This window comes from Rosa chinensis, chromosome 1 (genome assembly GCF_002994745.2).
Source record: "Rosa chinensis cultivar Old Blush chromosome 1, RchiOBHm-V2, whole genome shotgun sequence".
Taxonomy (NCBI): domain Eukaryota; kingdom Viridiplantae; phylum Streptophyta; class Magnoliopsida; order Rosales; family Rosaceae; genus Rosa; species Rosa chinensis.
In genome coordinates this window covers 43,375,656-43,389,698 of record NC_037088.1, presented here as the reverse complement: position 1 = coordinate 43,389,698, position 14,043 = coordinate 43,375,656, and the positions used below count along the sequence as shown (strand labels likewise).

Sequence of the window (14,043 nt, the reverse complement as noted above, 5' to 3'; positions counted from 1 at the left end):
TGCAAGGTTAGAAGTCCCCAACAAGGGGCACGCTGCCGCAGATAGAGGCACCGCAACCGCACTTAGTGGAGGTGTGGTTGAGGCCATGGCTCCCCAAGGAAGAGGGGGAGGCCACTTGGTTCGATTGACACTCACCAAAGGAAGAAGAGGATGAGTAAGGCACAAACCAATCATCAATGTATAGAATCCCTCTCATGAGATTATCTCTGATTATAGTTATGTCCATGAATCAATACTGGAGGACGCTCCGATGTTAAAAATGATTCCAGAGAACAAAGAAATCTCAGAGGATTATGAGAGTGTGTATGAGTTGATAGAAAGATCTTTCGTACACATTGATGATATATACTGTTGCTCAAGGAATCATAGAGCATGATGATATTGAACCACGCTCTGTTGAAAAATGTCAACAAAGAGCAGATTGGCCTAAATGGAATGAAACAAACCAGGCAGAATTAGATTCTCTGACAAAGAGACAGGTATTTGGTCTGGTAGTGCTAACCCCACCAAGTGTAAAACCTGTAGGACATAAATGAGTCTTTGTCAGAAAGCGTAATGAGAAGAATGAAGTCCTGAAGTACAAGGCTCGGCTTGTGGTGCAATGTTTCTCACAATGCCCTAGAATTGACTACGAGGAGACATACTCTCTCGTAATGGATGTTATAACGTTCTGCTACTTAGTTAGTTTAGTAATTTCCGAAGGACTGGAAATGCAGCTCATGGATGTGGTTACTGCATATCTCTATGGGGATCTAGATTCAGAGATATATATGAAAAGTGCCTGATGGCCTTACATTACCCAAGTCAAGTGACTCTAAACCACAGAGTGCGTTTGCAATTAAGTTGAAATGCTCACTTTACGGATTGAAACAATCCGGGAGGATGTGGTATACCCATCTAAGTGACTACTTGATTGGGAAGGGATACAAGAACGATGAAGTATGCCCCTGCGTATTCATAAAGAAAACAAGTTCCGGATTTGCAATTGTAGCTGTATATATCGATGATATGAACATAATAGGTACTCTTGATGAAATAAGAGAAACCGCGAGCTACTTGAAATCCGAATTTGAGATGAAGGATCTTGGGAAAACTCGATTCTATCTAGGCCTTGAACTAGAACACTGAGTTTGTGGAATACTAATCCACCAGTCTGCGTATGTCCAAAAGTCAGGCGATATGACATGGACAAAACGCATCCTGCTAGCACTCCCATGATCATTCGAAGCTTGAATGCAAGGAAAGATCCATTTCGTCCAAAGGAAGATGACGAAGAGGTGTTGGGAGCTGAAATTCCCTATCTAAGTGCAATAGGCGCATTATTGTACCTAGCCTAATGTACTCGACCAGACATTGCATTCTCAGTGAACTTGTTAGCTAGATTTAGCTCAGCACCAACGCAGCGTCACTGAAATGGTATTAAGAACATTTTCCGATACCTAAAAGGAACCATTGACTTGGGATTGTTCTTCCCTACAGAGAGACAAGAGGGACAGCAGATGGAACTGCAATCCCTAAACGAAATGTTGATGGCGAAAACTCCACTCACTACACTAAAATGCCAAATGATGTTTTGGTCAGTTTTTGCTGATGTTGGATACGTCTCTGACCCACATAAAGATCGTTCCCAAACTGATTATGTATTTACCAATGGGAACACGGCGATATCTTGGAGATCAACCAAGCAAACTCTTGTGGCTACCTCCTCGAACCACTCAGAGATCATTGCTCTACATAAGGTGGTTCGTGAGTGTGTATGGTTAAGAACTATCATTACACATATTTGAGGGACTAGTGGTTTGAGTTTTACCACTGAAGAGCCTACTTACATTTATGAACACAATGCAGCTTGCATCAAACAGATGAAGCTAGGTTATATTAAGGGTAATAATACAAAACACATATCGCCAAAGTTTTTCTACAATCAGCAACAACAGGTCCTCCTTAAGATTTAAGTGAATCAAGTAAGGTCTGAGGAAAATGTGGCAGATTTGTTCACCAAATCACTGCCTAAAGACACATTTGAGAAACATGTGAAAAGCATAGGAATGCGAAGACTTTCCAAGCTCCTTTGATTAATGTAAGTATCAGGGGGAGGTGTAGACGTCAGGGGAAGTCTAACACACACATGTCATACTCAAATGTAAAAGGTGCGTTTTGCTCTTTTCCTTCGACTAAGGTGTATTTTTTGTCCCACAGGGTTTTTATTGTTACTTGGCAAGGTTTTTAGTGAGGCAACAACTCATGCACCATTTCACCTTTGACTTAGCACAAGGGGGAGTGTTAAAGGAAAAACACATTATGTGCCTTCGTCAAAGTGATTGACGGAGAGGGAATCAAGCAATTAGCAATTACCATCAATCAGCATGGATTACGGACCAATCAGTAGTTAATGTCATCATTGTAATTGTTCTTTCCATTGTAATTCTCTCCCTATATAAATGGGCTATGAAATGAAATGAGTAGACCAATTCCAATTCCCATTTTACTTTTACAAATATAATATTTTTTTGGTATAATTATTGTCCTTAATAGTCATTTTATAGTATGTTATATATGTCATTTAATAATTCATAATAGAGTAAGGTCAAGTGAGCAAATTTAGAGGTCCCAATAGAAACTCTAAAAAAATAAATATAAATAAAAAATAAAAAACTCACCCAAAACAGATATTTTTTTTTATCACTTATAGTCAAAAAATTTACCACTCTTTTTTAGGGTACAAAAAGAAAGTTAGCTAATGAGACATGGACGAATGAACATAGCTAAAAAGTTATGATTGCATTGTTAATAGGACATTACTTCGCTAACCAGCCCTGGTTAGCAAGTGCTGACCACAACCACTAACACATTGACACGTGTCCCTTCAAGAAAAAAATATATTTAATGCTATTGAAATACCAGACAAGAAGAGCTCCAACGTCCAACACATTCAAATCCAGAAATCCCTTTCTCTTCCAAATTGGGTTACCTTCTGCATTCTTCAGTAAAATTCATAGGGATTTGAAGCGATGGGTATTGATTTCGAATATGAGTACTGGATTTCTTCAGTACCCATAGGAATTCGACGATGGGTACTAGACTTCAATTACTTTTGTTCGGTTTACGGTACGATTTAACTCTGAACCCGATGAAGATGGAGCAAGAAGCAGCGGCCATATGGGTAGCAAGATGAAGGTGCTAGATTTCAGTTACTTTTCTTCCTTCTTTCTTTGCTCCCACCACTATGTCCACAATCTTCCCTTCTTTCAGAAACATGAAGGTCGGACACACACCAACGGCCATATAGGCATATATATGGGTAGCAAGATTAGGAATAACAATGAAAATCTGTCAAAATAAACAAAGCAGGACATTGAGATTAACCAAGTACAACAACAATTTGCAGAACTAGCACTGGTAGTGCTTATACAATCTGCTAAATTTTACAACTTTATATTCTTGAGCAACTACTCTAGGCATAAGTTTCAAAATACACATTTCTATGAAAAGTAATAAGAATATCATATGAATCGATCGGGTTTGCAGTTGAATAATATTGCAGAAGGGTTTACAGTTTGGAAGGAAAAGGGATATTTGAAGAAGATTTTTACGCGTTCGAATATTTGGAGAAGATTTTTGACATTACCGGAACTCTTCTTCTCCATTGGGTATTTCAATAGCATTAAAAAAAATTTGAATGGACACGTGTCGATCTGTTAATGGTTGTGGTCAGCACTAGCTAACCATGGCTGGTTAGCGAAGTAATGTCCTTGTTAATACTTAATAATTATTTACCTCAGAGCCTCTAAATTTCTTCAAAATATCCCAGAGACTAATAGTAAGGTACCAAGCTGAAGAGCTTCTATGTCTCTTGACTATCTTCTGTGCTTCCCATACAAAATCCTATGGCTTGGAAACTTCACTCGACTTGGGCACCGAGACATGCAAGAACACAAATCGGTTGCCCCAAGAAGACGCTTGGTTCCATCAACATCTCCTGCAGCGACTTGTAACCCGCAGCAAGTCTAGTATTTAGCAACACGAGTGCCGTGCAATTCTGGCTACTTGATTTTTCACTATTCATCCGTTGCATGTACATTCGGGTGCCCAGAAAGGTTATTCCCTCAATAACATCATTTATCGTCTGCATGCAACGAATTGTATTTGCATTAGTTAAAACATGTTTCAATAACAATAATGGCATATATATATATATAACTAGTTTCGCTATCCCCTTTAGTCCATTTCTTCTTCCCAACCCTAATCAGTACATCATTGTACAGCAAACAGACAGTGCACCAACACAATCTAACCAAAAGATTTATGTACCTCAATAACTAATGAGGTACGTAACTACATACAAGTAAAACATTAGTCTATCTAGCTTACCACCCCAAGCTTGTTCTTAATAATTTTGATTTCTTCAATAGACAGCATCAAGGTCGACATGGACACAGGCCGAAACTCAACTCCAACAACGCCGGACCTTGTTGGTGTTCGATCATCTTCAACCCAAGTGCCCTTCAAAATGCTCCAACTGAAATCCCATGCAACGTTGATAACGACAGAAAGTATCTTAGGCACAAACTCAAACACACGAGACAGACTACTAGTTTCATTCTTTGCACCCTTTAGTGAAGGAAATGTCAGGGGAAGAGAAGGATTGTGAGCATTTTGGAGACAAGAGAGATGAGCGCCCATAAGAGAGTAGCCATCGCCAAGGGCATGGTGGATCTTGAATATTATTTGTCCAGCTGCATGACTTGTTGGGTACTTGAAAAGATGAAGTTCCCAGTTCCCACAATGGCCTGCTTTGTGGGAATGTTTCTGATGCTATCTTCGTTATATATATACTCATCAAAGTAAGTATCGTATGATTCAAATGACATTCTAGAGGGGAAAATGGGGACATACACATGGTCTTCCAGCTTCACTTGAACCCTCTTCCACTGATTCTTTTCATCTGCACCTTCAACCTGCGTTACTAAGTAATTAATAAGTAATTATGTCGACATATATGCAAGAGGGAATTACTTGGTTTCCCTAGAGAGAGAGAGAGATACCATGCGATACCTACTTTGATGAGTATATAACGAAGATAGCATCAGAAACATTCCCACAAAGCAGGCCATAGCGTGGATTAATGACATTCAAACTTTTTCACCATGATGGAAAGAGAAGCGTGGATTGATCGGGAGGAACACATTTTTGTGAAGTGAAAAAGTTTGAGAATCGTTGATTGGAACTTGTGATTCCAAAACGGATATAATTGCAAGAGATAAGACAGTGCTGTTGAAGAATTGACCACCAGGGCTCACCGGATCCAGTAGTAGTCCTTCTCCAGACTCCATATTATTAGATACTAGCTGGGCTATGTTTTGCCTTCTCTATATAATATGTTTCCCGTCTTCCTTGGAACCTGAAGAGAGATCCATATTTATATAACCATAGATTGATGGATGTGATCGAAGCTGTGAGCCAACAATTCTTGGTGATAAATAGCTAGACCTACTGACCGGCTATGTAGGTAAAAAGAATTGATAGGATTTGTATCGGCCCTAGATTTGTATCCTCTAACTAATGTGTACGTGAGGGATGGAGAAAGATCCGACACGTATGGAGTGGGTCCTTAATTATTACGTACGTACAGAGCTATTCAGGTAAAAAGAATTAAATTATTTACCCAAAGATTGTTGTGACATTCGACGATTGTTGACTGAATCATTTACGCTTGTTTGATGAGGGGTTTCCATACAACAGGAAAGTGACAAACTCGCTGATTGATCTGGGCGTCACTAAGACTCGCACCAAACCACATGTTAAAGGTGTGAAATGTAAGAATCACATCAAATCAACAACCAGAGCCATTCACGCTCCAGTAGCATTTGTCAAAAATATAGATAAAGTGGCAGGATTATTTAATGCTATCAGTAAATGTTTACCTTTCGGTGATATTACAGAAGTCCATTATAACAGCAATTTAATTGCATCAAATTAATGAATGACCCTTTTCTGATCAATGTAGATGCACCAATCATCCACCGATGCTGCATCGTCCCTCCTGGTGACAGGTGACTGCCCTCAACGGTCTTAAGAGGTATGAAAATGTACCCTTTTTAAGTTTCTGTTTGCTTACCTGGGAGTTGAGTGAGATTGAAGAAGATGATTTACAATTGGGCTTTAGCTCAGGCATGTTCAGAGAATTCAAAATTGGGTTCTGATTTGGGTCATAGGAAACAGAGAGAATGCTCTTTTTGAGCTTTCTGTCTGATTACTCATAAAGTGAGAGAACAGGAAGAGAAGTGCAAATTGGGTTTTCAAGTGTGTAGATTTGGGCTTTTGAAAACTAGAGAAATCAACTCAGGGAAGTTATGTGCAAGAAAATTGGAGAGAGACTTTGTTTAACATATTGATTGTGGGAAATAGTATGATCATGGGTAGTTGTATCAATTTGATTCGAATTTTTAGTCTTAGCCTGAAATTCTTAAGATCAGCTTGAAAGTTGGTTATTGAAATTGAAGTACGAAAATCTCAATTGTCTTTGAAGCTTCCATATTTTATTCTATGCATGGATTTGCATTAACTGGTTTCGTATTTTGTATTCGATAATTGGGTTCTCTTTCATTTCTGAGAATGCTGGTTTTCGTATTGTAATTTGGTTTCCAGGATTTGAGAGCAAGAGAATCAGAGAAAATGTTTCCCATTGTTGACCCCAAGGCAAAACCTACTACCAGGCCCAAGATTTTTGTTAGTCTTCTGTGGAAGCAACTCATGCTCAACCACTTTGGGTAACTGTGATGCCCCTGAAATTCGTATTTATTTTTCGAGGATTTTCCGGAATTTAAATTGTGGGTATCGGACGGTTTCGTGGCTTGTGGATGGAGCGGAAGTGTTTCGGGCGAATAATTATTCAGAAAGCATCATTTAGGGGGGGACGCAAGGGTTGACTTTTTATTCGTTGGGATTCTCCGAAAACTTCCATCACGAAAATTGTAGAGCGCATCGATTCGAGTTTGTAGACATGCGGAACGCAAGAGTCAGAATTCGTATGAAGAAGTTATGGGCTTCGGAAAAACTTTCCATTTTAGTATAAAAGGACAAAAATTTTCGGAAATTGCAAATAAGGCCAGATTTCCAAAAACGGAAACCCAGCCCTGTTTTCTCTCTCCCCGAGCCCGGTTTCGCCTCTCCACTTCGCTGGCGTCGTTCTCCCTCATTCGGCCACCTTTGGATGCTATTCAAAGTGGGTTCTCATCGCCTCAATCCCCTCTAGAGGTCTGTGGAAGGATTGAAGAGAGATTCGAGCTGTGGAAGGAGCTACATATATCGACTGGAAGAGGCCGCTTCGGGGACAAAATTGCCTTGATCAGAGTTGGCGATTTCGGCCACCTTTGCCGGTGATTCTTGAGGGTTTTTGGAGCTCGGAGGACGTAGATGCTTCTCCCAAAGTGGCTTGGAGCGATTTCACTTGTGGAGAACGAATCGAAGCTTTGAAATTCTAGGGTTTCCATCGAGCTATTTTGTTCTAAGGTAAAATTCGATCAATTGGTTCATAATTGGACTTTGGTGTAGTTATGAAAGTTTAAATTGGAGTTGTGATGAAGAACTTTGGTGTTGGGAGTTTTGTCAAATTCTGACTTTGGGCCGGCGGCGACCCCGCCAATGTGTTGGTGTTTTCCGGCAATTTCTGGCCACCTTAGGGATATATTATATCCTTGAGTTCGATCTACTCGTCGATACGAGCATTTCGATATATTGTTTGTAATTTTTGGAGATTGTATGAACATGTTAGGGTTTTTACGGTTTCGGACCGTTTGATATTTCGATCCGTGAGGATCCGACTATCCGATCGACTTGTGGTTTTGGCATATCGATCGTAGAATATTTCGGAGACATTGGGTGGTCTCGGATGTGGTTTCGCCTCAATTGGCGTCACTTTGGGGATTTTAGTTCAAAACAGGGGTTTCAGACTTAAATCGTTTGTGGATTGTTGCTAAGTTGAAACCGTATGTGATTATGTACTTGACGAGGTATCCTTGGACGATTGTTTTGTGGTGTGGCTATCTTGTTCTGTATTGAAGACGCAACAGGAGTTTCGAGGTAAGTAATCTCACGATGTTCATTCACGAACGGGTTTGCCATATTGTTTTTTAGAGTTATTTAGTTAACTGCAAACTATTGTTGGTATTAGTGGCATTCATGAGTGAATGACCACGTGTGTATATATATATTTACGTGAAATATGTATATTCTTGTGGGTTGATGGGTGATTTATGCAATAGCAATTGATGGGTTTCATTCTATTGCTTGAGGCTTGACTTTTCGGGGGACAATGTGTTAGGAATTGGGAATTTCTATTGTTTGGGAAGTGTCAAGATCTGTGTGGGTTGTTTAATGTTTTGATTTGACAACCTGGGGAGGTCTGAGGATTCGGGGTTGCTGGGAGTGATCCATGTGGTGATCCATGTGGTGATCTGTGTGATGATCTATGATGATCTGTGTGGTGATCTGTCTGACGATCGGGACTTCATGTTTTTGGCCGGGTGAGTGGATACGATCAATTAGAGCTCTAGATTGTTGTCGGTACATCATGGGAGGTAGCGGGGAGCAATCTGATGCTCATGAGTACGTGTTTTAAACGAGAGTTTTGGAGATTCTTTCTTTTAAATGTCCTGGGAGAACTTGTGAATCATATTCTATTTGTTAGGTTAACGATATATATGATTGAGGTGTGTGTTGATGTGTTGTGTGTCTAGGTTGGATTTATGTGTTGTGTGTCTAGGTTGGACCGATGTGTTGTTTTGTCCAAGTTGAACTAATTTGTTGTTGGTACATCATTAGGGGTAGCGGAGAGCTATCTGATGCTCATGAGTACGTGTTTTAAAAGAGAGTTTCGGGGATGCTTTCTTTTAAATGTCCGGGGAGGACTTGTGTATCATATTTAATTATCAGAGTTTCAATTAATATGATTCCGTCACAGGGTGATTTGAGTTGTTTTCTTTTGGGAAAAGAATGTGTTGTTTTGGGAAAATAGGGTGTGTGTTCCTTTTTACGAGTTGATGGGTTTCCTCGTTGGGCTAGTTGTGCATGTGTGGTTTTGAGTTACTCATACGGGCTTGCAAAAGCTTACCGGGTTTGTTGTGTGGCAACCCGGTACACCATTCAAATGGTGTAGGGGTTATTTCTGCAAGTCAAGATAATTGTGGTTGAACCTGAGGTGGCGTACTGGTAGCATCACGGTAGGAAGTCAATTTTGTGACATTACCGTTATAAAGACTTCTGTTGTAGTGAGCTCTGAGGAGCATTTGCGTTTTATTTTGTTGTTGACAATTTAATTCGTAAGCTTGTATAAGATATAACTCTGTGGAGCGAGTGTATATTGATTTTGAGGGTTCAGGGCATCAGTATGTACTTGGTTTTAAAGGAAAAAGTTTTCAGGTATTTTGTATTGATGGCTGAACGATCACGCATGTATAATTATGAGATTATATATCGATTTTTATTTGTGTTAAAAATCAGGGGCGTGACAGTAACCCTCTTGTACTTTTGTACATAAACCTTCATAATGAACATAGTTTGGGACTTAAATCATGAATTGATGATAATCTAAGTTCATTCTCAAATAGATTTGTTTGAACCTAAATTATCATTTTTCCTGACAAGGCTCGAGACACATCTGGACAAATATCGGTTTCCAAAACTATATATTTTCGACAATCTCAAAATATATTATTTAGAGGTTGGATAAAGCCTACTTGGAGACCAAGTAATCTAGGGGCAAATCTTGGTATTTATCGGATTATTATTAATAATCAAGATATTTGATAATTAATGGTGATTTTCTTGATTACCAAGGTTGTGCAAAATGGGAAGATATTGAGAAGCAAGCTGCACCTTTGATCACACTCAAGGAATATTGGATGCGGGACATGCAAATAATCAAGGTTCCCATACAATAAAGGATTGCTAGACGTGGAGCGGGATATGGAAGGATATAATCATCCTTAATTGCATTAAACAAGCTAGGGATATGTATATTTGATCTTATTATACATGATTGCATGCTTACGGTAGATCAATTAAGTGTGCCACTACGTTACAGAATGACCGCGAAGATATATATGCATGTCCAAGAATCAGTCATTAAGGCAATTACGTAAGAATATTGCTACGTCACAGATGCAAATTAATAACTATATAATTATTGCCTAAGATAGTTATTAAGACTATATGGTTTACCTGCCTCATTCACTTGCTCATCTACATTGAAAATCATCAATATAATCTAATTGTTAGCATGCTATATATATATATACATATATATATATATATATATTATTGAACTTGTATATTGTCACGCCCCTGATTTTTCACACAAATAAATATCGATATATAATACATGCGTGATCGTTCAGCCATTAATACAAAATACATGGAAACATCCTCCCTTTAACCCAAGTACATATTGATGCCATGAAACCCACTATGTCAATCCACAGAGTCATATATTACATAAGCTTACGAATTAAATTGTCATCACAAAATAAAATGTAAATGCTCCTCAGAGCTTACTACATAGCGGAAGTCATACAATGGCAAAGCCAATAAAATTTGCTTCCTACCCGTTCTGCTGCCAACCATCTACCTTAGCTTCAGCCACGATTACCCACTACTAGAAAAATGGGCTACAAGGACTCCTTATAAGGACACATTTTTATCGAAGTGTCCTAATAACCCTATAAGGACGGCTTAAAAAAAACAGGAGCCCCCGCCTATTGTTTTAGCCAAAAGTTGAACTTCCCACTTCTTTTTCCCACCCACATTTAAGTCTCTCTCTCTCTCTCTCTCTCTCTCTCTCTCTCTATATATATATATATATATATATATATATATATATATATATCTCTAATTGAGACTTAAGAGAGGTCAGACCTAAATCAAAATCAGATCTACCAAAATCGCAACCCCCACCCTCCCTCATCTACCGCCGTTTCCGATCCATATCTCAATCTTCTCCATTGGCTCGCCGGCTTCTCGGCCTCTACCTCTCTTACTTTGATTTCTCACTCTTGAAATCGCAGGCTAACACCTCAAACAAGCCACAACCCAAAATCCGAATGCAAACCTTTCTTCGTCGGCTCTCTTTGTGGGTATGGATTTTAACTGGAACATGATTGAAATGTATCAGGGGCGGAACTGTGTAGGAGGCTCCTTGGGCTATAGCCTAACCGAGATTTGGGATGAAAAACCTTCAAGTATGGGTATATCTTGCTCCTAAGCCCAGAGTAGCCCACAAAAAAAAAAAATTATAGCCCCTTATATGCGGAGCGCGACCTTGTTCTTCATCCTCAGCCAGGCGTAACTCTCAGTCTCTCTTATAGAGTCATAGTCTCATCTGAAATTTCATAAACCCAGACCCCAGTAACCAATTATTTCAACCAAAGACTCAAAACTCTCCAAGTTTCCATACTCCAATCTGAATGCACGGAACATGTACGATTTCTTCAAACAAGCACTTTGAAAGTTTGAATTTCATCTTGAAATTGATTAACTGACTCTATTTTTTTTGATTAAATAGCCTGAAATCTTACTTGGGGAGAGCGAATTAGTGGAAGCCGAACTGAGGAAGAGCTGCAGATCGGAGCTGCGGAAGTGCGGCGAGCAGGCGACTGTGAGCAGACCGGAGGTGCGGAGTGGTGATTGTGAGTCTTCGTTTGAAAATTAATTTTGCTTTGTGGGCTTGTGGCTTGTTTGATTATATGCTGGCTGGTTACGTATTCATTCTGTGATTTCTGTCTTCATATGAAAGAGACAGCAAGGCTGCAAGGGTCAAAGGGAATTGGTTGGATGATTATCATATTATGTTTGGTCAATGGTTTGTCTTCATATGCTGGTGCTTGCATGCTTGGATAATTATTAGTCTGAGTTTTTTGGTTAAATGTATATATATGAAATGTGTAATGAAATGTGTGTGCGCGCGTATATATATTTGTGGTTTTAGCGAAATGTGCATATTATTGATAGTATTGATAATGATTCTGTGATTGCGCGCTGAGTTTGAAGTGAGTGGGTCTTGGAGGGTACGATTCAGTTAGTTTTGGATTTAAGCTTGTAATTTTTAATTTACGGGGTTTGGGTTTTATGTTCCCCCTGGGGTTTGTATGTTTTGTAGCTGGTAGTTATTATGATTATAATGTTATATTAAATTTATTGCTGGCTCAGTGTGTGTGCTGCTGCTGCAGGTGAGAGTATCACTAAGTCCTCAGTTATAGAGGAACCTGGAGACCATGGAGAAGCACACTTAGTAGCTGTGGGTGAACTAGAATTCCGTAAACAATTTCTAATATTAAGTTATGCTGGAGGGTAAGGAACATTTTTCCCTTTGTGTTTTCCTTACTTATTTGGCTAATAGTCTTGGTTAAATGTATTACCTGTTTTGGGTGGTCATTTTGTTTTTATTTGTCAGAATGAAGTTGAAAGATCTGATAGCTGCAGAGGACATTAGGCATTGGAAATATTTGCCAATGGTAACGCTTGAGAGCAAAATTTGGGAATGTCTAGGTCGAAAGTGCATCAGCCCTGAAGACTGTCGATTGGTAATTTACATTCTCTGATTCTTGCTCAACTGTACATTATTGTTTACCTTAATCTGTATACAACTCTCATGCAAGACTATTGTCCTTTAAGGTATATGCAGCCACTATGAATTCTTTCAAGAAGATGTAAAAATTATCAACATCATATGTAAGTGCATTGGATATAAGTATGTTGGAAAGCCAATCACTATGTCCTTGCATCAAAGTAATCATCTGAGCCATTACGTAGCTAATTTTTAACTAATCATTTAGTTTGAAGATGCAAATCTTATCGATTAGTTTTAAACTTTACTCAGTTACTTCAGAGGTTAGAATATTAATTGTTAACTTCATAATTTACCCCATAATTGTTAGCTTCTTTCTCTTTCCATATTAAAGAATCATTGTTACATTCTTTAATACAGGCACAAGCCTACCTTCGTATCCATTATTATATCTGCCTGATGTCCCTTTTATGTTTTTGATGTATTATAGAGTTTTGATTGGGATTCTAGAAGCACACAGTGTCTTGGGTTGTTATGTCAATGTGGATGGGAGTTACAGATTCAAGGTTTGTATGCTTACCTCTTTGTTATAAGTTTAATGTTTTGTTTACATGTTTGCATATGTATACACAGGAGGAGCAGAAGTTGATTACTAAGTGAAGCAGCAATGTAGATTTTATGGAAGTTTTGCTGGTGGAACTTTATATTCTTTGTATAATTCCTTTTTATGGAAATCACTAACTATTTTTTTACCTCTGACAGCCAGCCAAAACTGTTGATATGGGCACCTGTGATCAATCAGTTCCAAAGGCATATCCAGATAAGGGTACTGTTATTTGACTTGATTCCCTCTGTAATTAATTAAACTGTAGATTAATGATGGCGCCCACATTTTCTACGGTTCCTAACTTAATTTTTTGTTGTTGCCTTTGGTTGATGGGCAATGTGCTATATTCTTTGTCCTGCCAAATGAGGAGACAAATGGCTACTAGGCACAATATTCGTCAACTGGTTTTACTGATATGGGGAACACAGTTGATGAAGGTATTTACAGACATTTCTACAACAAATTCAATATGCATCTATTTGCTTTTATTCATGGTGAGTTAAGATCCTAAGTTTGAAAATGTCTCTGGAGGAGTTATAGATTTTCAGCATAACAAATTACTTGATTCATTAATTAACATGTTGCATCACTCAATCATCTATACTTAAATGTTTTTGATCTCTTAGCTCCTAGTTTTCTCTTGTTCAGGGATGGAGTGAGTGAGTCATAGTTCAACCAAGCCTTGAATGTAGAATTGGATCAGATTATTGAGCTTTTAACAAAATCTTTCAAGCAAGGTTCGCTCTCTGCTCTTTCACACCTTTTTTTTTGTTAATTTAAATTCCGTCAATTTACTTCAAGTTTTATTTTTATCTGTGTTCTCTTAACTATTTTTTATGTTCTGTTTAATTTTCTATGATGTTTAGCAGTTTTG

At 38.6% G+C, this 14,043-nt stretch overlaps 1 protein-coding gene across 3 annotated transcripts; it reads right to left on the bottom strand.

The window, feature by feature from the left end:
• Positions 1-2,686: 2,686 nt before the first annotated feature.
• LOC112182662 lies at positions 2,687-5,378 on the bottom strand. 3 transcript variants are annotated; one of them, XR_005804859.1, is made up of 3 exons: positions 5,056-5,378; positions 4,372-4,958; positions 2,687-4,126 (listed from the first exon to the last, which is right to left on the bottom strand). XR_005804859.1 is itself a non-coding variant. In XM_040512845.1 (2 exons), exons 1-2 carry the CDS (start codon positions 4,681-4,683, stop codon positions 3,902-3,904), a joined length of 537 nt encoding a protein of 178 aa, XP_040368779.1. In that variant the 5' UTR covers positions 4,684-5,378; the 3' UTR covers positions 2,687-3,901. The 3 variants fall into 3 exon arrangements, 1 of the variants encoding a protein (XP_040368779.1); XR_005804858.1 differs by having other exon boundaries at positions 5,060-5,378; XM_040512845.1 differs by having other exon boundaries at positions 4,372-5,378.
• Between the last annotated feature and the right edge of the window lie 8,665 nt (positions 5,379-14,043).